The following is a 25,351-nucleotide window of genomic DNA, read 5'->3' as shown; positions in this document are numbered from 1 at the left end:
GTAATGATTCTATAACATTCGTTTTTTTATTCTAGATTATAATGTTGACAATCTCTCAGAGATAATACTTACATTTATAATTTTGAAATATAATGCAACATAATTGCTTTTTATTAGTTGTTATTGCACCTCATTTGTTCGTATCGTTGAAAAACTGTAAATAAGATTTAATGTTTGAAGTATATTTCTTAGTAATTTCTTGTGATAAAGTAATGTCTAAAAAAACAAACTAAACTTGAAAAGATAACCCTAATTTCAAATCAATTAAAATCAGTCTTATGAAATTTATTTCTTTTAATACAAGTAATGTGACTTTTTTATTAATCTTTGTACATTTTACAACTGCACTTTTAGATTGTTTTGTATGAAAAATTACATATAATAAATATGACTAATACAGTAGACCCCCCTATAACATGGTAGATATGTTCTGTGTTATATGAATCCGTGTTGTATGAGTCACTTAAATACATGAGCCAATCACAGCCTGGCACTTGTGCAGTTTAGGAGGCTACGGCTGTTTGAAAGGTTTTCTTCCATAAAATTAATTGATTCTAGACTAATTTGACTCAACATTTCCAAATCGTGTATAATTTTTTGGGAATAATCCATATAAACTATGCTATAAACAAAAAACTGTAGTATTACTTACCGAGTGTGCACCGTTCGACGACGCCATTGCTTAAGCTTGTTTTTGTTGTGGAGCAGCTCATCGAACGGCGGACGCGTGTTTCCTGATCAACGAATTTTTTGCAAAAAAAATAATTTAACTTTGGAGACATCATTAATAAAAATATAATATTTATGGCCGTTGAATAATAAATGTTTTTTAGTAGGTCCAGTGCTCATTTAAACTCAACAGTTTGTACAATATCCGCTATTGGTCCAGATTCGACCAATCCTGTTGCGACACGAGTCGGCGATGATGTTTTACCATGTTATACGAGTCTCTTTTAGCATGTTATACGAATACGATCGCAATTTTTTCACCGAGTTATATAAATCCGTGTTATATGAACCCGTGCTATAGGGGGGTCTACTGTAATTACTTAAATATCAAACGAATGGTCGGATTCCTTTGTCGGGCTAGTAAGACTAAATAATTACTAAGCAATTTGGCAGGAGCAGGCTGCTGTCTCATGTCAAATGTAGTAATTATAAATAAATAAATTAATCTCAGTAGTAAGATCTCATAAATTCTAGAAAGTTTAATTTACATTACTATTCTTACTGTTTGATATTCAAAAAAGGACCATAATTAATGTTAAAAGCTTGAAGAGTTATATGTATGTAATATTCTATCTTCAAAACAGAAGAAAATCTGCTATTAATAATGGATCTTCCATTGGTGATCGTGACAGTAGTTTCTGGTCGTCCTTCGACGGACTTCCTGGAAGGACACGGACATCACGGATTTAATAAGGAAAGATAACAATCCTAGATATGGTATACATAGAGTGAGGGCTCATTAATCCAATTTATATTAAGACAATGAAAGAAATACTTTTTGGACGTCTTTCTTAATAATAATGTACATTATTCTGCAGTGACAAAAGTATAGAAGAATTGTCCATCAGAAATTTTTTTGCATTACTCGTTACTGTGAGATAGTATTAGAAACTTTGGGTACAATATTGGAATAGTCTATAGTTAAAAGTCAAAACTAAACTGGGATTAAAAATCAAGGGTAATGGACTGTTGTCTTTCCCATTTGGCACACTCAAGGCAATAGTGATAAGTATTGATCGATAACAACGAAGGAATGGCCTGTGTAATTTGAAGAACCGCAGTACAGAATGTAATGACAATTTTCCATAAAAAACTGTTGGATAAATTGATACTGTTTTTTGAATAAAAAGATTTACTTGGTGTAAAATGTGGATACATAAAAGACTACAAGTACTTGTTTTGTGATTTTTTTTTAATGCAACGAAGCATTGTATAAATTCAAGGCTCTATAATCTATCAGTATCTTGTGTATATGTTTATTATTTGTTCTAAAGTATTCTGTTTCGATTTTAAATATTGTATAATTATTATTATCTTTTAGTTTCAAAAAAGTTATATTAGTATTATTTTTGTCAGATTTTAAAGGTAAAACGAATAATTTAATTTACATAATTTGTCGAACGTGGAGCCGAAACGGTCTCGTCGACGCAGTTTGGTAAATATATACTATGAAGACAGAGGGAATATCTCCGAGAACATTTTAACATTTAAATTATACAATTGTTAAAATGTTTTTGGGGAGATGTTCATTTTTGAACTTGTTCGTGAGGGTGATTTTTTTTGTTTATCGTTAAAATAAACGAGATTGCTACAGTTGTGAATAAATTAATTGGAAGATAACGAATGTTATTTTCATTGTAAAAATTATGAGCTGCAAATGTTTGATTATGTTTTTTATATATTTAGATTATCCAAAATTGCTTTTCTTATATTTATAGCTCTGTTCTGAAATTTATAATATCTTAAATAAAATAAATACAGCACTTTAATTTCATTTCAGTTTTATTTTGTTTTATGTTAGATTCAAATTTAGAACAGATTTCCTACATCATTGTTTTGTATTCATAATTAGCTGAAGATGGTCACGTAAGTGACTGAAAGCATTTCTAAATACATATTATTTCGGTTGCCTGAAAATTAGCAAATTGTTTCTTGTAATATATAATTAATAAAATAATTAATTATAAATAATAATATATACAATTGGACAAAATATTTTGAATTAACTAAATAATTGGCAACAAATGGAGAAACTTTAAGAACCAATACGATGGCAGTTTTATGATTGCAGACTGAACGGCCGTAGCTACTCTGACTCATGCCTGCTCTTTCAAGGAATTTGGGCTCGAGTCTGGTCGGGTCCTCAAATTTCTTTGTGCCATCTTGATTTGTGTATATGAAGTTCTGCCATTTGGCTACCCATGATGGACAGATTAAAAGTCTCTCTGAGCATCTATAGAACGGGAAGAAAAAATCATTATAAATTACTTTTTGTGGTAAAATTTTCTATTGACAACCAGATGGTTGAGCAGTCGAGATGACAGCCTATTATTCTGGGGTACCCAGGATCGAATCCAGGTGGGTCAAAAATCCCTGGGAATTTTTCGGTGGTGGTCCGTTTGAATGTGTTGAGCACTGTCCCTCACCACCCTGCAGACCAAAATATAAAAGTGTGAAAGTAAACAAAATCAAATAAAATTTAATTTCTGCATTTACTGAACATTCTATATTTATCTATCTATCAGATTTATTAGGCGGTTAATTGTGCATTACCAAATCGAACAGTTGTAACGATTAGATACTAAAGATAAGTATGTTATTTTTATTGATAATTTCAATAATTTAAAGCGGTTGATCTAGAAATTTAAAAATCAGTAAGAAAAAACATCTTTAGGTGGTATTCTGACCGGAAACTCTTACTTAAAGTACAACCATACTGCCCAATACTAGGATTTAAACTTCTGTGTAGTTTAGAACAGTGTTTACAGTTGGTCTAACTTAGGACTTCCAACTTAAAATTGTCCATTCTTATGATGGTTGAAATTGTTATATTAAAACAATTTTTCAGTCCAAACAGTTGGCACACGTACTAACTGCACAGGAAGATGATTAAATGTTAAACGTATACTCTAATAGTCAGTAAACATGCCCCAAATTATTCACATTTAACTAGGTTTAGCATCGAAAAAGCAGAAGTAAAACTATCTTTCAGCAGATTATCTCGGTCTGGGGACATCATTCTAATGATGTTCCCAGACCGAGAATGAACAAATTTTATAAGGTTAAGTGAATTAATAATATAATAAATAAATTAAATAATTAACTTGTTCAGTACAAAAATTGATTTCTTTGACCACGGTTGACCATTTGGGTGTCTGAATTTTTTGTAATAAAAGAACACAATTGATTTGGATTATAATATCACAATACAGCATGCCTACATGGCATTGTTGTTTGTATTATGGTACATACACATAGTAACTGATCATACATTGCATAAATATGCATATTATAAATAGATGCACAACCTCTGAAACTTCCACCAGTATTGCCATTATCTGTCATGTTTGACTTAAGACTAGTTTGCCAGAATGGAACTCCATTGTAAATTAGGGACTACTCGTATTATATCAGTTAGTTTGAATTTCTACCGAAAGCACATTAATTTTAAAAACTGCCATTAGAAAGTATAAAGAATTGTTTTCTACATTCAATTGTAACAATAAAGAGAGACCAAAGGATGTAGTAGACACCAGAACAATTGCTGTTTATCTGGATAATCTTCAAATGAATTATTGCCCATTAATATTCAACACATTCAGCTGCTTATAAAATTTTTTTTTTTTATTTCAAAAGAAACAGAATATGTTTGTGTAATTTTGCAGTAATTTAGTACATAAATAAATGACGTCTATTCTATTGTCGTGTATACGGTTTCTGTATACGGTGTATATTTTTCTGATAAATTTCCCAGCCAAAAACAAACAGAAATTGTACGTTATTTTTGAAAAACATGACAAATTGCGAAAATTAATACATTTTACACATTTCAACATAAATTCACATGGCAGACTAAATGTAATATAAAAGTTCTTAATTTATGATATAATCATTCAGTACTAAATGACTTTCTTTTCTTTATATATGATGCCTTAATCTGAACAATTCTGTGCAGTAATTAGTTCAGATTAACAAGAGTGCACCATATTTAACTTTGTTTGTTTATTTACAAAATATGTGTATGCAACACAGCAAACTAGGAGGAGGAGGACTTTCTTTTTTAAGTCAGGCTTATAGTTTTAAACAAAATACATTCTAATTTTAGTTATACAGTATTTGTGTAAAATTAAGTTTCAATAAATTTTCATGATAAATATGTAATTTTATGTATGTTAAATATGAATAAATTAGATTTTCCTATGTTAGTACACTAATAGTTTGCAATGCAAATATATGATTAATCATTTTTGCTATATTTGTTAATAAACTGTTAACCATTAAGTTGAAAGTTTCAATAATTTGAAGTGTGGAGTGGCCCAAAAGTTGATCAATCTAGACAATGCAAGGTGTCCAAGAAATAACTGAGATTATAACTGAAAATGATATTTATTTTTAAGAAAACGGATATGACTACACTGTTTGCTCTGATTATTGACCAAAATCAAAGATTTTTCTTTTTAAGAAATCTTTGTGTGCAATACTCTCGTAGTATCGACACTACGCTCCTTCTCTCTCTGGGTGTTACATATGAGTCTAAAGTGAAGTTCCGAGTACATTTATTGTGCAGCCTTTTAATATTTTGACATATTAAAATGCAAAATGCTTGATACATAATGAATGTTTGATAAACCAGGGCCTTCATGTAATCCCACAAGAAATAAATCCAAAAGAGGGGGTACTATAGATTACCACCTATGGAATTTCGGGTCTTTGAGTATATATCTGAACTCACGAGACTGAGACGAGTTCAACGATACCCTACTTTTGGACCGGAGATGAAAGATGATAAAGTTATCATACTTTTTCCAGCAATCGTGCAATGATAGGGAGTCGCGTCACTCTCTCCGCTAAGTCGGCCTTGCTATCGCAATCGGGAGTCGCGTCGCTTGCCGTTAAAATTGCCTTTAATAGATGTTTCCCCCCTTTTTTTTACTTTGTTCAAGAACTACCGTGAATCAATAACTAGTGACGTTTAGCACATGGCGGCCTGCTGGCGGCTCCCCTTCGGGAGGTCAGCCGGGAGCACGAACAGTGGGAATGGTCGCCATGTTCACTGCCATAAGTAACAGTAACCGAAATGGCGATTACGCGATGATCGGAAGTTGCATCGCTCTCTCCGCTCTCATATCGCGTGTTTAACCCTACTGGAGATGACCGTAGTCCGACGTCATGGTTTGAAGACTTCACCGCAAGATGGCAGTACTAGTAACTATGGTGCCATCTTCATGAGAGCATTAAAAAAAGTATGGTAACTTTTTAATTTTTCGTCTCCGGTCCAAAAATAGGGTACCGTTGAACTCGTCTCAGTCCCGAGTTCAAATATATAATCAAAGTCCTGAAATTCTATAGGTGGTAATCTATAGTACACCCCAAAAGAGTTATATTAGAAGAGGAGTGGAAACCAAATTGATCCATTTTTCTCTATCTATCAGTTAGGAAAAACTTCATTTAAAACTTCTATCTGCAGCAACAATTGGCAAGCGCCAAATCCGACAGAGGGCGCTCAAAATGGCTGCCGAAACAGGTAAGAACCGACAGGAAACATTGTCTTGTAGAAAGTGAAACTGTTTTGGATGCTGGACACATCGTATTTTGTGGATTAAACTCTTAACAATAACACTGAACATAGTTTTATTTATCATAATAGTTATGTTTTTATATTGGCACATGGTGTATACCGCTTAAAATATTTAAACACTTCTCACCTGTTAACGTGTAACAGGTGAGAAGTGTCTTAATTGTGCAGACGATAGTCTTTTATTTTATTTTTAAATAATAATTCTTATGTAGTCATGACGTAGCGGTAATATTTCAATTCAAGTTTGAAAATCTGAAGCCGTCCACATAAAAAGAAAAAAAAATGTCTAATTGTTTTTGTAAATGGACATGCCTGTTGAAAAATTGTTTTTGTACGCAGATCGGAAAGAAAATATGTATATGAAGATAGAAAATTTACCTATGTCAAGATAACTTTCCAGTCAAATTTTTAAAAATATTCTTAATTGAAAATATAAGTTGACGTTTTTTGTTTTCATTTTAGTATTATGCTCGGCTATCACATGTTTACGAAAACCAGACAGCCCCGCTTTGCACGTGCATTCTCCCCGTAATTGAGATGTATTAAAACGACAATATCTGAGATTGCAACACTAAAGCAACAAAGTAAACTTTCAGTGTTGTTGTTAGAGTTTAATCCACAAAATACGATGTGTCCAGCATCCAAAACGGCTTCACCTTCTACAACACGTTTCCTGTCACTGATACAGTCTAGAATTTGACATAAATTCAATGATTTGTTCTCCATTTGGTCATCGCTATAGTAGTCACCGATGGAAACTGAATCGGCTCAGGCATTGAACAAACACATGGTCGGTTCCTTACCTGTTTTGGCAGCCATCTTGAGCACCCTCTGTCGGATTTGGTGCTTGCCAATAGCACCTTATGTTTCTGTGTGCGTCTGCATAACATGCAGTCCCTGGAAAACGTTTTCAAATAGCAATGGCTATGTGAAAATTATTGATTTTGCGGAAGTTTTTATTCATTAACAAATAATCCTAGAGTAATAAAAAGTCCAGAGTTTATTTCTAACTGTAAGAGCTTTTATTATGTAAAATATTGCACTAGAAGAATAATTTGGAATATAAAGTTTTTGAACACAGTAGAAAGAAATGCATTAAAGTGCTCTCTATAACAATAATCACAGTAGTTTATGCAAATTAGTTGTTCAAAAGTATTACATTTATTTCCATTATTGTTGCCTTTACATTGCTTTAAAATGGGTCCTGTTAAAGAATACAGTGAGGATTTTCAAAATCAAATTGTGACTGATCCAGAAGGGAAAACTCAGAGAAGTTTCTCGACAGCTTGGTTGTGCTGTTTTAACTGTAAATTACTTGTGGAAGAAATATAGAAAATCTGAAGGTGTTAAAACATTGAAGAAAACTGGCTGACCAAGAACAAGAATCTTGTTTGTGTTTTAGGATGCATCTGCCTACAAATTTGAAAAGCCACTTCAAAAGTGGAAAGTTTGCAATTGTACGATTCAAAACCAATTAAACAAAACAGGCTATGAATTTTGTAAAGTCAAAACGAAACCATTTGTGACAAAACAACATGAAAAAGCAAATGGAATGGGCAAGATGTTACCAAAAGTGGACTATTAATGATTTGGAGAAAGTTATTTTTTCAGACGAAAGCAGACCGTGTCAGACAATGCCAGACAATTTGTATGGCACAGAGCAAACGAAAAGTTTTGACAAGAATGACTTTTGTATAAGAAGAAATTCTCAGTTGGTCTTATGACATGTAGCTGCATATCAGCAAAAAGCAAGGGAGAAATACATATTCTAAAAGAAACTGTAAATGTATATGAAGAAATTTCGGACACTCCCGATTCCTGTGGTAGAAAGCAATTTGGAGACGAGGAAGTTGGTTTCTAAAACAACAATGCAAGTCATCATAAGAAAAATGTAAAAGAATTTTCAAAAAAGAGAAACATCAAAGTTTTACCACCAAACAGCCCCGATTTAAATGTCGTTGAAAATCTGTGGGCTACGCCAAAAGTGTTAGCAGGTAAGAAACGACATACTGCAAAGAAATAATCAAAAGCTGATTCATTACAGAGTCAGAACGAAATTAATGACTATTGCTCGGAATTTGTTAAATTGTGCCATCCCACGTTAAAGCTGATATTTATTAAGGTCAAAGGATGCCCGACAAAATAATACATAATTTTCATTTCAGTTTTTTCTCCTATGTTTGAAAACTTTTTCCAGACTAGGATTGCACAAGATTTTTTTTTTTTTTTTTGATATTTCAAATTATTTTTCCAGAGTGATAATTTGCATAATAAAAGCTCTTATCGTTAGAAATAGACACTGGAATTTTTATTAAGCTAGGATTATTTGTTAACAAATAAAAAAAATTCCTGTACTTGTTAATTTTCTCATAGTTGTTGCTGTTAGAAAACTTTTTGGGGGATTTGGTATGTAAAGATTGTTTTAAAAAAGATGACAATCAGGAACAGCTGTATGATGACCATGATAATTCAGTCACTTCTGATTAAATTACTGAATTACTAATACCAACAAACAGCTGTTTAAACCACTGATTTTTCGTAACAGCAAACTATCTTAGTTAACTGATTTTTGGACCATCCTATTTATTTTGTAATGTTAATGCTACTTTGATAAACAGCCAATGAAGCTAATAAATCATATCAGAATCATTAAAATTATTAATAGCTTTGTGGCAGACCTATCTACGGTGTCAAATTATTTGTTATTAATAACAATTACGGTCGATTGATTTTGATAAATGACTGAAGTGGAATTAGGTATCTGAATTAGTGTGAATTTTTACTACATATATATTTAGATTCATGCATTAAATTTAGGATCAAAAATTAGGTTCCAAATTCAAAATTTTTAATGCACATTAAAAAATATTGTTAAAAAATAATTTTTTACACTTCAAAATAATCATTGAAAATTTATAGAAAAGGTTAAATAAGGAAGAAATTTATCTTTAAGGTACATAAAATGCATATTTGATGAAAATATTAAAAATTGCATGATTTAAGGTACTAACTGTTTTCCCTGTAACTAAATTTTTATTTCTTAAATCCTTTCCTTTCCTAATATCGCAGAAGGACAGACAAATTTGCATGCATCATGGCTTAGGTAATCCCTCTGATTTGGATAAACCATGCTGTATTGAAGAGGAGGAAGATGATCTAACACTGGAAGAAGAGACAAAGTTTGATGACTTGGGCAGTGAGCCTGTGAGTTAATTTATGTCTGATTTGAATTATTGGAATATTTGGTTTGCTCTAATAATAATAGTAATATTAATAACAGCAATATAACCTAAACACACCACCATCAAAAGACTTTACACGAGATAAATCAATCGTGTGCCTTTCTACACTATATAAATACTCACTTTGTGCATCACAAACAAAATATACCATGACAGAACAGTACAACGTTCTCACTGAGCAACAAAAAGGCTGTTTTAGGGGAATGCAGAGAACAGTTACTCATAGATTCAATCATTCTATGATAGCACACAAACAACATAAAAACCAACACATATCCTACACAGATTACTGGAAGGCATTTAACAGTATCCCACACTCATGGTTATTGGCATACATTACATCTACATAATATACATTCAACATTCATTACATTCTTAGAAAATACAATGGACAACACTACGTCTTAGTTTTTGTGACACACATCAAAACAAACCAAATACACATAGGCAAGGCATTTCCCAGGGAGACTCATTAAGTCCATTATAGTTTTGTCTGGCCTTAAACCCACAATCCAATAGGTTGAACAACAACAAATATGGATACACCATCAAACACAACAATACATATTATGTAGACTGCATGGATGATCTACTTCACTCTATTCTATACATCAATACAAGCACAACTAAATCACTTATTACAAGTTACACACACTTACAAGGAGAGGGTCGAACATTCAGTTCTCCGATTTGAATGAAACTTGACGAGCATGTAACTCTAAACACGCACGGCTCCTTGTCCAAATAATAGGACCCACTTCTCAAGCATTTCTGAAAAATGGGCATCTGAAAATTGTGTGTTTAGCATATAAGTCTTTGGAAGTTCCATGCCACCTTGGAACAGCAATAGCCAAGTGGATAAGACACTAGTCACTGGAGCTATGCAACATAGATTTGAACCTTTGTAATTTCAGTTTTTTTATATGTGTAACAAAATTATTTTATTATTTTACTGTATCATTAGCTTTTTTATTAGTACAGTAGAGCATCGATTATCCGACCCCCGATCAACCGTCACATCAGTTAACCGACCGCGTTCTAGTCGGCAAATTCAGATGTCCGCTAGTGATGTGGCACTACAATATTTGGCTATGTCTTGGCTACTTTAGTATTATTTTTGTTAAATTTTTGCGTGTTTTAGCTGGCACGATCATGAATAGGAGGCCAGTATTTAAACCAGGCTTAATTTTCTATTTTTTCCTTTATTTTGTATTTATTTTTGCAAAATAAATAATTTTTAATGATACAATAGCAACGATTACTATTTTAAAAAAATTTTGTTAGGCTTAACGTCGATGAAAATTCAACATGAAGTAGGTTAATAGCGATATACTAATATACTAATTACATCAGATATACTAATATACCATACTAATAATGTATTTTTTCATACTTTTCGGTTATCCGTTTTTTCAGTTATCCGACCAACCCAAGTCCCCAATTGAGTCGGATAATCAATGCTCTACTGTATTATTATTGAGAGTATTAAACACGAGATTGTGTTATTAATCAAACACGTGGCTTCTTTTCCATCTTTATTTAATTGATACGATATTTCTACACGTTTTGGGCTTTTGGCCCTTCATCAGTCAACTAAAACAAGAAATAATGTAAATAATACAGCATTTAAATCATTATATTTTACAAGTAAATTGCACAAAACAATATAAAAATACATGTATGTAATTCACATGTACCAGTAACCACAATGCGGCACTTGTACGCCATAAGTTTGCATATTACAAACTAGAAGAATGAGGTGGTTACACGGACATTATAAAATTCCGGTACATCTAGTTAAAATGGTATTATTATTCTTCACATTTAAAGCATTTAATGTAAGTCAAGTGAATAAAAAACTCATGATGTCATTTCCTGTTTAGTGAAAAAAGAAGTCTCTCTAGTTTTGATGCTTTTATGTCGTTAAATAAAAGTTTTATTTCTTCGTATTTATTTTTAGATATGGTGGTATTGTTATATTTGAAGTGTAACAAACACAAGCACTTGAGGAAATTGTCCATAACATTAACAATAAAAAAAAACTGTGATTATGTTACCCTATTTTTATATCAGACTTGTCTTTTTCATCCATGCACAGTAATGTCTAAAGCTTATTCACTTGTGGTGACATAATATGTAACCACAAGTGAAAATATCTCAAAATAAATATGAGAGATAAAAATTTTATTTAACAACATAAAAGCATTAAATCTGTAGAGACTTCTTTTTCACTAAATGGGAAATGATGACATGATTTTTATAATCTCTTGATTTATAAATTTTAAACATGAGGAATAATAATAGTAATAATAATGCTAATGATAAAGTAAAGTAATAAAATAATTATGTTACATATAAACTGTTTGTATTTAGAGCTACATTCTCATAAAGTTCCATTTTGAATCAGAGACCCAAATGTCTGACTCTCCTTGTTTGTCCCACTAATATTGAAATGCAGTTTTGCCTGGACAAATGCAAAACACTTCACATAGAAAAAGAATATCCTGAAGAAAAATGATTTTGTACTCAAATGGAGATGTTGTTGAATCCAAGGATAAGGGTGAGGTCTACAAACTTACAGAACATGCACAAATAAAGCAAAGACTAACAAAAGAATACAGCAATAGATTAAGCTTGATACTAACAGCACAGCTGAATGCAAAATACATTTAAAGCAATCGACATATATTTTGTTTCAGTACTGACATATTCATTTGGAGTTATATATTGGATGCACAAAATTATTGACCAACTCCAAAGGAAAACACAAACAACATTAACAAAACACAACAGCAACCTTTCTACGGACAACTAAGGGTGGTCCTTGAGTGATTGACATGCAAAGGAAAGCAACACCTTTGCAATACACGGTAACCAGTGTCTTGCCAGTTATAACAGTCATTCATGTTTAAGCAGTTTAAGTCTAAGAAAATTAATCCTAGCCCTTCTGCCAGTTCGTGAAATATTTTTGTTTTTGCCTGTCTGCAGGTTTGAATAGGTTGAAGAATGCCATTTTAGAAGACACAACACTCACAGATAACATCTGTAGGAAATATTTCATCATGCACAAAGCAATTTGTGGGTGCACCGAGAGGTGGACAGACATACCTCCTTTTGTCGGCTAACAGGTCGGTGAGACCTGCCCACGGTCAAGATGGCTGTTCATGTTTGTTACACATTACGCGAGTGGAGGAAGAGGATGTGGATGGGTCCGACGATAGAGTGGTGGCGATATTCGAATAAATGACATCAATGGAAAATACAACAACAATTTATTAAAACTAAAATCTACAACCACAAGTATGGATGATATACAGTCGTCTAAAGTTAGGGTACCTGGAGAGAGAGTTCACATGCATTTGGGGAGATCACACCTCTTTGTCCGAGTGGATAGGTCCTTGTAAAACGTTTAGAGAGTATCTTCGGCTCGGGCTTCCTTCAGTAACAGCGTAGGTTTCCCTCGGGAGGAACACACACTGCGTTCCGGACTTGCTAGGAGTGGACAGGCACTCGGTAATCGGCCTGGATTCGATCGGACGGACACTGTGTAACCCGACCCCTTTTCCTTCTTTAGTCGCCCTTTTATCTCCTCGGTCACGTTCCTCTCCTGCACTAACCAGCACTATTCGGATTTTATTCCTCATGATTCATTTTTTCTCCGTGGGAAACAAGCAATAAAAATTTTATTGCTAGAGTTTGGTTCCGGTGGGTTCGAATTTTCACAAATACAACACATCACATTGGTTTGCAAGCTTTTAACACAGACTACTTACATTGACATATACCAAATAGTAAATATAATACATTAAAATCTTGCACACAAACACAAACTTCTACACATTTGGCAGTCATACAACAAATACACATCTCAGCTGGTTGTAGGAAACGACACATCCAAAATATGCTACGACCATGCCATAATCACATGTAAAACAATCCATCACAATATTTCAGACATCACATTCATTGACAAACAAAATAAAACTGTGTACATCAAAGACAAGCTATACTGTTTCAAACATTCACAGCATAGAAAACACATACACTGAAAAAAATCAGTAAACACTCATAATTTGCCACAAAGAAGTGTTATACCATACACATTACACAAAAGTATTGAAACATTAGGGCTTCACAACAGCACCTACTTCATACTAAACACATTGCATAATTGGGAAATTCTTAAACACAGATATATATGTTACCGGCAAAACCCAATTTTACACCAAACTAGTTTTGCCTAGGCCAAACTAGTTTGGCGTAAGCATGTCAGACCAAACTAGTTTAGAATTATTATTCAAGTATATTAATGGTTAAAATAAAAGTAAAAGGCAATCAATTAGATGAACTATATTTATACAAACATAGTCTACTTAATAATTATGGTAATTTATTAGAATAGGTTAGTGTAAATGTATGTCTCTTTAATCCAAATAAATAAATCCGGTAGACTTCCTCACAGCGATAGCTAGACTTCCTCACAGCTATCGCTGTGAGGAAGTCTACCGGATTTATTTATTTGGATTAAAGAGACATACATTAACATTACATATATACAGCTAACACATCTGACATTGAGAAGAATAGGTTAGGTTACGTTAGGTTAGAATGCGCGTCTCCACTGTTCCCCATTTTCTGATTGCTGGAATCAGAGACGAGCCATCACCGGGGACGGATGTTCTAACCTAACCTAACCTAACCTAACCTAACCTATTCTAATAATTTGATTGCTAATAATTATGGTAATAGGTTAGGTTAGGTTAGAACACACGTCCCCACTGCTCCCTGTCTTCTGATTGCTGGACTCGGAGATGAGCTGCCACCTTTGATACATAAGGTATCATTAACCCCATTTTTTATAATTAAGTAGACTATGTTTGAATAAATATTGTTCATCTAATTGATTGCCTTTTATTTTTATTTTAACCATTAATATACTTGAATAATAATTCTAAACTAGTTTGGCGTAAAATCGGGTTTTGCCGGTAACATATACACAAAAAGCATGTAAACAAAAAACATTTGTTTTCTGAAGTTATGCACAGACTTTGGTCTGGCATAGCACTAAGCATTGGTATTCAAGTATATACCATGTAGAATACATTCCAACAACACCACATAATAACAATTATTAATAGTGATCTTTAACTTATAATTATATGGGAGTGAATATAATTATATAACGGTTATATATTAAGATTCTTTAATGTTTGCAGATAGCACAAACACTTATTTTTGGTAAATTTGACAAAGCTAAAATTGAAACAGTATCATGTTCCCCATTTTGGAGTATTTAAATGAAAATTTTTTAACAGTTTTTGACTTTATAATACATTTTAAATGATTTTTAATTACAATCTAATTTCTATCCAGCTGGCAATTGTGAATGATGATTGAATTTTTCACTCACTGTGTATATTTTGTGGAAAATATAATATTTTTATTATTAATTCCTTGGTCATATTGATCTGTGGCCATACTATTTCTTATAACATATCTAAATCTGAGAATACCGAGGTAGAAATTATAAATGAACTAAATTAATGCAAATTTAAATGAAAATGAAAATTCTTCCATTACCAAATGTAAAATACTAGAAACAAACTAAAGTCATTAAGTTACAAACTATTTTTTAATGTAAAATATAATAAATATTACATAGTCTTGCTGAAGGGAGGAAATTCTAAAACAATTTCTTTAATGTTTTAGTTTAAGGCCTTTTAAGTTTTAGTTACCTTCCAGGATCTCGTACTTAAAACTTACTTAACAAAGAATTGCTAGATATCACGTAATTATTAAATGAAACACGAAAATATACAGATAGAGAAATAAACTCGTGAGCACGGTTTAGATTAATACTGTAATTAAATTGCGATTTCTACAACTTTAGTTGTACTTTTGTTAAATAAATATAAAATTAAATTCCGTTAACAGATGCCAAAAATGAAAAAACAGTCGTCAAATACCGGGGGGGAGGAGGGTCTTCCAAAAAGAATGCTAGCAATTTTAAATTATTGTAATTACGTTAATTATTATCTGAGAATGTTGGACAGTATTCCAGTGTTTTAATGTATTGTACATTACAATTTCTCAATGTGTGCACCCGGCGTCGTGCAGCACTCAAATTCTTCCTGCTCTCGCCATGCCATATCCGTATTCGCTGCTCTCGCAGCCACAATTCCACTGCTCGCAGGAGCCGTGGAATTGTGACTGCTGCGAGAGGAACGATTACGTAATTCCAAATCAACAAAATGAATGGTAGCATTCGTTTTGGAAGACCCCGTATTTATACAATAGCAGTCGTGATTTTGTCCAGTTCTAACATTTTTTCGGGTAAATATTAAATAGTTTTCATGTGATGATAATTTTGAATAACAGATGGTTTATAAATATTCAAAATCAATTAATTGAAAATACATTCGGGTGATAAATAATTACACTTTTTTAGAAGATAATTTAAGGAGATAAATAAGGTACTGATTCGCCAAAATACATATATTAAAAACTGGCAACATAACAATTGAAAATTTTTGAGAAATGACGATAAATGGAATACAGAGGCAGGATAAATATCTCAGCTTTTAGTGAAATTCTCTCGAAAATTTAGAAAACTTTTAAAAGAGTAATAAGTATTTTCAATTGATTGATTCATTAATGTAAAAAATTCTATATTTCTGAAATATTAAACTATTTAGGAAGGCCGATCACACAATTCTAGTAGTGTACTATCCATACAACAAGAAATTTTGCAAAACCAAACTCCCTGTGGCAAAACGTGGCTTTGTAGACGTTTGAAGCACTGGGTCGAAGTGCCGTTTTTGCACGTTTCGCTTGCTCCCTTGAAATTGAATTAGTATTTCGATTAATAATAATAAAATAAGAAAGTACTTTTAACTCTCTACAAAATTGTTGCTGTTTCGGTGTTCACCAATGCGAACAGCAATGATTGTGTTTACGTGGATGCGAGTGCCAATTGCGATTCGTCGAACAAAAAAATTGCGAGATTTTTTAAAATATACTCTTTGTGATTAAAACAAAAATGGCCGATTTTTACAAAATTCCAATATCTGTTCTCTTAGTGTATTTAGGCCTAATATATAGTGTTGTGAAAACGATTCTCGTAAACCATTTCTGCTTTAGTAATGCCCACGATATATTCATTAACCCTCTACAACGGGTCGCAGACCGGCAGCCCGCGGCCTCAACCATATCTTTTCTGAAAATCGACGTTTCTAACATCTTGCTGGGATTAAAACAAAAGAAACTCAAACTTCTAGCCGTTTACGTAAGTCGTAAAGGCCCTTTTTTAGTTTACAGTATGTTTCGGTTTACCAATTAATAACGAATGCGACCCTTTGGTGCGTTCGAGTTTGAGATCCCTGCTCTAGAAGATACATTTTGTTACGCAGTTGGCACACGGTTCACAATAATCCATTGTCAAATTTATTTTCGGTATTTCTTGCATCGTTACGTAATGATCGTGTATGTAAATACGGCCCGGGATTTACCGTACGGCAGTGGCGTAGCGTAGTGGGGGCGGCAGGGGCGGCAAAATTTCACAATAAATAATAATATCTTGTAAAAATATCTAAATAAGGGGGCGGCGAAATTTTCCTCCGCCCCGGGCGGCTGACACCCACGCTACGCCACTGCCGTACGGTCTTGGCAATTACATATTTTAACAAAGCCTGCGGTTTAAGATTCCCTCCTGCACCCTTACTTTTTATTAATTCCTTCTCAAAAACTACTTTTTTCAAAAATAATCATTAGCTTCTCTCACTCTCTGCTAGAGGCAGCACCAGGGCCGGATTATCGAATAGGCAAAGTAGACAAATGTCTAGGGCCCGTAATTTGGAGGGGCCCGGCTTCAGTGCAGAAGATTAAGATTTCTCTGTTTCAAAAGGAGTGAAAAATTATTTAAGAAATTAGATAGGTCAGAAAAGGCTGCATTTAACAATTCCTACTAAGGTCCGCTCGACTAGCCATTATCTAAACAAAAAAAACAAAAAAAAAGGTCAACAGCCATCCGTGCGTCAGAAGTAATGTGCGCCACGAGATCTCTCGCACCATCTAGAAATATTCCTATGGCCGCCTCTCGTGGTAGTACTGATGTATGGTTATGATTTATTTTCTAAACTTATACGTCGCGACATCGCATATTCGATGTAGCGTTCAAGTTGCTCGAGTGCGAAGATATTACAATTCAATAGTGTTTTATAAAAGAGTTAAAAAGGGTGACACTACGGTGTGACTTTGGGTGACACCACGATATCCGCACCGGGTGTCACCCATGCTAGCTACGCTAATGTCACATTATATAAGATTTGTTTAGAAGCAACTTATTTAAATGGGGCCCCAATTTAAATTTTGTCTAGGGCCCGCTAAAGGCTTAATCCGGCGCTGGGCAGCACCGTCAACTTCGGTTACCATCATTTTTCACAATAATATAGTTATATACAGACTACAGGTGCTATTTTTATTAGTCGGTAGCAGTAACAAAAACGTCGAAAGCGTTAGTTAAATATGGAAAAAAATTTATAAAGTTCTCGAAATGATTTCTTAGACAGTCACGTTTTTTTATTGAATTCAGGTGACTTTCGGTTTGCTCCGGAACTTCGTATATAGCTAATCGGGGCCTCGTGCCCCTAATATTTCTATATCTGGTCTCGACTTTCGTCTATGTAACTCCCTTCTCGAGATTAAGGAAGGACAGACATCGGACGAACTGTCGTTCGTTCGTCAGATGTCTGTCCTTCCTCGGAAATTGGAATTGGAACTTGTCTGTCCTTCCTTGGAATTTAAATAGGTCTAAAATTTTTTTCAAATTGCCGGGTGCGTAACGAGCACGCGCATCTTACGAAACCAATTACGGACGGTTTCGCGTATTTGAACCCATTAAATATTTAAATTATTTTAATTTTTAAAAAGGAATACGTCATCGGGTATTTAATTATTTACTGGGAAAGGATTTTCTTAACCGACGTTTTGGGAAATTTACAGGAATCTCCTACCATCCTGGAAGAATCGGAATCGAAAGAAGACAAATCTCCCGAGTACTTGTACGTTCACGAGTCTCTTCGTCCCAAACCTTCGGACCCCATCCCCATCGAATTGTCTCCCAGAGCCGCTTCCATTTCCGGTAAGAAATTCTCTCTCAACATCTGCGCTTAAAATATTCAAATAAAGCGACTCTCACGCGCTGCCATCTCAGTTTCGTCTGGTGACGTCTCGGTAGTTCGACGGTCACGCCAGTGACGAGAACGAAACGGGAGCGTCGTTCGCCATGTTTTTCATATCGGAAATCGCCGACGTGGCGGCAATTAAGGTGGGGACGTTTTTCGAACGAGGAAACACGCACCACCACCGAAAGAGGGCGTCCAAACTTTTCTGTTTCTGCGCGCCATACCGGGCCAATCGGAGCGAATGTTTTCTGTATATTTTGGATTAAATTTTACTCTCTAATTACTCACGCGTGCAATTTTTATTTTAGGAAGCGAAGTGATAAACAAGCCTTTTCCCATCATGCGAAGTCAGTCGGACTTTTCTCGTCCCAGGAGTCTGGAGTGCGAAAACGTCACCGCCAAAACCAAGGTGGAAAAAGGTACAAAATTCCTAACTAGTTAAGCACAAACGGAGCCCGTTTTCCACCCGAACAATTAAGTATCTCTCCTTTTTATTTCGCCATAAATTATTAATCATTAGTGAATGATTTTTTTAAATGTATTTGATTATTTGAATTGAATAACAAAGAGCGCAATGGCTGCGGGAAGTCCAATTTAAGTGTCGGAATAAATCGAATTCCGTCTTCGGAAACTTTTACGTATTCTCTAAACGGAATTCGGATTATTTTGGCCATTTAAATTCGACTTACGGAAAGTCGTTTTAACCTACACGCCACTATTTGGTGTTTTACGAAGCTAAATACCCGTTAAATATCTAATTTAATTGTCTATTATAACGTAAATGTGTTTTTTTTTGAAATAATCGTATTTTTGTAATTTCTAAATGTGCACGTGTCGTGTCTTAAATGTTAAATTGCACGCATTTTGTTTGTGTTGTTTGATCAGTAGTTAATTAAGAGATAAGGTAGAAATTAATTTAACAAAAGTTCAGTATCGAAATCGAGTGGTACGAACGTGGATTTCCCATTCCTCGGAAAGTGCTAGTTGTAATCTAGTGTTTTCGACCGTCCTATTTTTGTGGGAGATACACTCGATGAATATGACGTCGGAAAATGTCGAAGTTACGAAATGCAATGCGTGGTATTATTTGTAATGTACCCTGGTATTCTAAGTATGGAGTTTAGGGTACAAACCGTGCGCCCATCGTTTAATTTCGGGGTGTCGAAATTAATTTCTTAATTTGTGCCGTGTAAATATCTTTCTGGGAGTCTTCGGTTCCTGTAAAGCTTAGTTCACACTGAGCGCGATTCGCTGGCGAAAGCGAAAAACACGTCAGACATGACATCGTTTCCGGCGAATTTTACCATTTAGCGATCGCTTCGAAGTTCGGAACTGTCGAACTGTTTCGCTAGCGAAAAAATTTCGCCACCAATCGTATTCCCGCTAGTTGTCACGTGGTTCATGTTGTTTTCAAGATGGCTACAGAAACTTTCTCACTCAATAGAATAAATGTTGTAATTACGAATCTATATATATAATCGAGACGAGTTGATGATGATAATCAGCGCAGAGCCCAAACGGTTGGGAGTTGAAAGCTGAAATTTGGTACACAGTTAGGGTACGTCACGAGAACGCACACTAAGAAGGGATTTTTCGAAATTCCTCCCCACGGGGGAGAGGGACAGGATTAAGTCTTAACACTTCCATCAACAATGGAAGTGTTAAGAGAATGCGACGTGCAAGACGCAGATGCAGTTTTTTTCGTTTTTGCGGGATATCGAAATATTTTTAGACCCACCTAAAAACTCTCTAATTAATCTGGAAACAGGGTAACCCAATTCTTGCATTCTGTGAAAACGGGTAAGGTTGACTATAACGTAATAATCTTAATCTTCGCTATCGTTACTTTTGCCCGAGCAACGCCGGGCATATGTGGCCGGATGGCCGAGCGGTCAAGGTGGCAGCCTACCGCTCTGGGGGACCCGGGATCGAATCCGAACGGGTCGAATAATCCCCAGGAATTTTTCGGGGGGTGGTCCGTCCGGATATGTCGGGCCCCGTCCCTCACCACCCGGTCGCCCCATTGTGGGCCTGGCCGAACCCATAATGGGCCTTCTAAAAGAGGCCTCTTAGTGCCCACAGGGCGGAAAGAGTTAAAATAAAAAAAAAAAAAAAACAAACGCCGGGCATATCTGCTAGTTTTTAATTTTTCTCTCACTGGGCATTGTTTTCTTTCTTTCTTTCTTTCTTTGATAGATAAACAAACGTGGTTAACGACGGGATATCGGAAGCGGCCATTTTGTTTTTCGAGATGACGTTCTCTCTCTCTTGCAAATGATTGGCTCCTTAAACTTCGCAATCGCTTTTCGCTTTCGGTTGTATGGGTCAATTTCACTAAGCGAATAAAACTCGTTTTTCGCTTTTCTCATTCGCTTTCGCTATACGCTCAGTGTGAACTAAGCTTAACGCTTGGTGTTTTTGCGGTACGTATTCGAAAACGTTTCGATTAACGTAACCGCCTAAACTCGTTGGGAAAAGATTGACCATTAATTTATTTTTATACGTTAAAAAGATAGTCATTAGAACTAGCGCCAGTTCGTCACGAGGAATTTCCAAATAAAATAAACCAGCAACGAGCTGCTCGCTTTCCCGGCGACATTTAAAATTTTGGTGGCGCCATCTATTATCATATTTTATTTTTTTTTAAATTATATTTTTAACTATTATAAAATGTCAAAAGAGCTTATTTTGAGGGTACAGTTAGGTTTTATAAAAATTTGTAAATGTAAATGGTAATAGTAAAATCGTCATTAAGTCCTACTTTACTCGAGATAAACACGACTCCCATTGTCTCCCCACCCCCTCGACTTTAACCACCAAAATTTAATAGCGTCGATCCCCCTAATACACAAACCTCTCTGCAAAATTTCAGAAATTTTCGACAAAAAGCACGGGAGTTAAGCTTTAAACAGGGTGAACAAAATCATACCCCACCCCCACACACAAAAGAGGAGAGTTGAATTTATAGATGCCTCTGTCCAGAATGGCGGCTTTTCTAGCAAAATCGGCGGCTTTTCCTAGATCTAGAGCTTCAGTCTGGCTCGTTGTTTCCAGCATTTTGCCCGCAGGATATTTTAATATGATTTTTATACCGCCAATGGCCTCTATATTGGACTTTTGTTCCGCTGCGTTTAACATTTTCGCCTGTGCTTTTTTTATGGATTTGGTATTAATTTTAACATTTATTGAAAAGTATATTTCGTATTTAAATGATTATATATATATATTAACTGCTAAACGGATGTTCCTAGACCAGCATCCGTTTAGCCTATGGTGAGTTTTTTACATTTGTATATATTTAAACGATTAATTTGGCATTTAACTTTTTTTTTCTTCTAAAGACATGTTTATAGAGTCGGAATTTCGAATAAAACAACCTTTCTTCGCGGTGTAAATTGATCCACGAATTTTTATTAGTGATGTAACGAATAGTATATTCGGCCAGGAGCGTGGCCGAATGACCGAATATTTGGCTATTAACAAACTATTCGGCTTGATTAACGCACGTACGAAAATTGGCGCGCAAACCTCATTATGGCAAGGATCGCGCACCCTGCTCTCTATTGGCCCGGTGTCACTACGAATTTTTTTGCCAGTAGGTCTAAATTATTTAAGTTAATTAATTAAATTATAATTATTAAAGTTAATATGAGATGGCGCCTAACGTCTACCTCTAGTGCCAAATTGGTTTATAATTTATGTAACAGCCGTAAATAGCCCGATACGATTCGGCAGTTGTTGGTATTTAGATGTAAGTTATAAGTTATTTTATTTCCAATCGATCTTTTTAACTCTTTAAGCACTAAAATTTTGTTTTTACACAATCTAGATTGAAATGCTCGGTGCGAACGGGGTACTAATACCCCATTCGCACACAATCCACGACTCACTTCGATCTCGATTTACCTACAATCTGGATTGTGACTGTAGCCAGTCGAACGTCGTGCCGTTCGCACAGGTGCCGCTTGAGAATAGCCCGGCTGTTATAAGCGATGATAAAACTGGCATAACTACTCGGTGAGTCACAAACACCAACATACAAAATGGACGTTTTGATTAGAAATAAATACTTTTTCTTGATCTAGTTTCAAGAACTCTCTCCAGTCAGTCGCGATTGAACCTCGTTTCAGTCGAGATTGAAACGGTCGAGGGTGTTCGCACCAAGGCATAGTCGCTGACCTTGGTCACAATCTAGATTGAAATGCTCAGTGCGAACGGGGTATAAGGATATACTTTAGTGGGGACATAATATGGCTTAGTTTCTCCCCACTTACGGAACAGTTCAAATATATTATTGGGGGTTTCTATTTGTGAACTTCTGTGATATTTTGTTGCTATTGTTTTTGTCAATATTTTTAAAATTAACATGATTTCAAATGTTATCTTTTGCATATAATGAGAAATGCTCATTCTTTTCTTTATATATATAAAATAAATTATATATTAGTTACTCATCTTCTAGAAATAGATAAATAATTATTTCATTAAATACGATAAGTTTCAATAAAACGTTTCGTAAATCATTTTAAAATATCGTTAAAAAAATATTAAAATATACGCGAATACGAATATAACATAATTAACTAAACAATAACATTAATTCCCGATACGTTGTAACACACGCCATCAATGCAATAAGATATCGGGCTAGATAAAGGCTATAGTATTAAATTATTTCGTAATTAAATATTATTAGAGTTAGATGCTATTTCTTATTAACTTTAATAATTATAGTTTAATGTTCAGCATTAATAAAAGTTACCAAAATGATTAATTTACTGTTTTTGTTATTTCTTACTTTTGTTTTTTAATAATCGGTATTCTGCCGAATACCGGGTAGTAACCGAATATTCGTTACATCACTAATTTTTATCTTTAGTAAAAATAAATAAATATATTTTATATAATATAATATATATATACGTTATATATTACGTTATAATGTATATATATAATATATATATATATATATAACGTAATAAATAAATAAATTAATATATATACTGTATATATATTTATTTATTTATTGCGTTTAGTAAAGTCGAATAAAGCAGTGTTTCTCAAACTTTTTGGTCCGCGACCCCCTTTTGCACTTAAAAATTTGATAGGATCCCAAAGAATGAGTATGTGTAGAAAAACATCCCGGAGGGAGGGGTTAATTTAAATTCAGGAGGAGTTCATTTCTTTTGTGTAATTAATCTATTCCATGTTGAAATTTCTCTCTGTTGCGTGTCGCTTTGCGTTGAATTTTTTTCAATGTTAAGGCTAATGAAATTTTTTAAAAATTATATCTTTATTTTTCACAAACAAAATAAATATATTGAAAAATATAAAAACAAAAAGCATTATATTTCGGAAGTTAGTCTAGTCTCAAAACGTTCCGATTCAGCACAACACAGTCCTCAGAGAAACAAGCAAACCTTACCACTTACGATGGGAAAAAAGTCTCATTCAAATACTGCCGCGTCCTTAAGTACCCTCTCATGGTCGCGCCAGTGCTGCCAGCTAAAAACGCATATAAACTAAAATAATATCGGAGCATCCCAAGACATAGCCAAATATTGCAGCGCCACAGCATTAGCGGAAATTAAAATTTGCCGACTGAAACGCTGTCGGTTGATCGATTTTCGGATAACGACGCTCTACTGTATTTCTAACTTGACTTGCCTACAGACGCAATGCTGCTAGCGAACACCGTTCCAAATGACAACGCTATTCTATTACAGTTTAGGCGGAGAGTGGCACTCGGGGATTCCCTAATAGCGCATAAATTTATGAATATTACATTTAGGCTCGTATTTAAATATTTATATTGTTTTTATTGTTTATATGTGCAATATATTTAAGTAAAAATTATTTTATATATTTTTTATTTCTAAACATGAATTCATAGTAAATTTATAAAATATTTGAAAAACCATTGATCTGGCATCAATTTTTCAGCGACCCCCCAAATATTTTTCACGACCCCCACTTTGAGAATCACTGGAATAAAGGAAGGCCGAAAAAATCTTCCAAATTATTCGATTTTGCTCCGTATTATTGAATATTTGTGTTTGGAGTTTTGAATTTGTCTGTCTCTCTACATCTTTATTGTTTACTTGTCTTCCTGGTTTGCATGTCTTTTGTATTGTAGAAAGTCCCCACACCCAAAGTCTGGAAGACGTGTCCGTGACTAACAAAACCGACGATGACGTAGCAGGTGAGCTCCTCGCCTCTCCGTACTAATGAAAAGTAGTTGTAAACGTTTCTTCTCCTCCTCCTCTTCGTCCGCTGCGGAGACGCTTTGGTGTTCTTTATCGTTTTCGGAGTGTCGAACGGCAGTCTGAAAACGTAACCCTTTAAATTCATTTCTACCGACGTAAATCGGGAGTTTTTAAAGATTTTTTTTGTTTGTTTTTTTTTTGCATCTTTTACGAATTGATGATTATCTTTTCTCATTTGGAAAACGAGAATAATAACTCTGGTATTTATTCGTTAGAAGGATTTCACCGTCACAGACATTCCATTCCCGGACAGCTCAGTAATTACTTACGAATGTGTAGCGCTGCCGACTTGCCCAAAGTCTGCGGTAAGATTTCCTTTTTCTTTCTTCCTTCTCGGGGGGAACATTAAGTTAA

The 25,351-nt window shown here is 34.4% G+C and overlaps 2 protein-coding genes across 12 annotated transcripts in view; one reads left to right on the top strand and one right to left on the bottom strand.

Annotated features, from left to right (window-relative positions):
- LOC136987102 (deoxyuridine 5'-triphosphate nucleotidohydrolase-like) overlaps positions 1–25,351 on the bottom strand; it is a 359,911-nt gene that overhangs the window by 228,906 nt on the left and 105,654 nt on the right. The window lies entirely within an intron of this gene.
- Positions 1–25,351, top strand: part of l(1)G0196 (inositol hexakisphosphate and diphosphoinositol-pentakisphosphate kinase) — a 138,091-nt gene that overhangs the window by 109,738 nt on the left and 3,002 nt on the right. For 7 of the 11 annotated variants that reach the window (XM_067284723.1, XM_067284729.1, XM_067284725.1 and 4 more), the window contains 5 exons: positions 9,377–9,511; positions 18,550–18,688; positions 19,040–19,150; positions 24,868–24,933; positions 25,213–25,302. In XM_067284723.1, the coding sequence (XP_067140824.1) occupies positions 9,377–9,511; positions 18,550–18,688; positions 19,040–19,150; positions 24,868–24,933; positions 25,213–25,302 (541 nt within the window). The remainder of the gene's footprint in view (positions 1–9,376; positions 9,512–18,549; positions 18,689–19,039; positions 19,151–24,867; positions 24,934–25,212; positions 25,303–25,351) is intronic. The other 4 variants (XM_067284724.1, XM_067284733.1, XM_067284732.1 and 1 more) reach the window with 4 other exon arrangements.

The sequence above is a fragment of the Centruroides vittatus genome, unplaced genomic scaffold, assembly GCF_030686945.1.
Source record: "Centruroides vittatus isolate TY-2023 unplaced genomic scaffold, ASM3068694v2 scaffold_1444, whole genome shotgun sequence".
Taxonomy (NCBI): domain Eukaryota; kingdom Metazoa; phylum Arthropoda; class Arachnida; order Scorpiones; family Buthidae; genus Centruroides; species Centruroides vittatus.
Note: the sequence above shows the minus strand (reverse complement) of the source record. Positions and strands in the feature narration are given on the sequence as shown.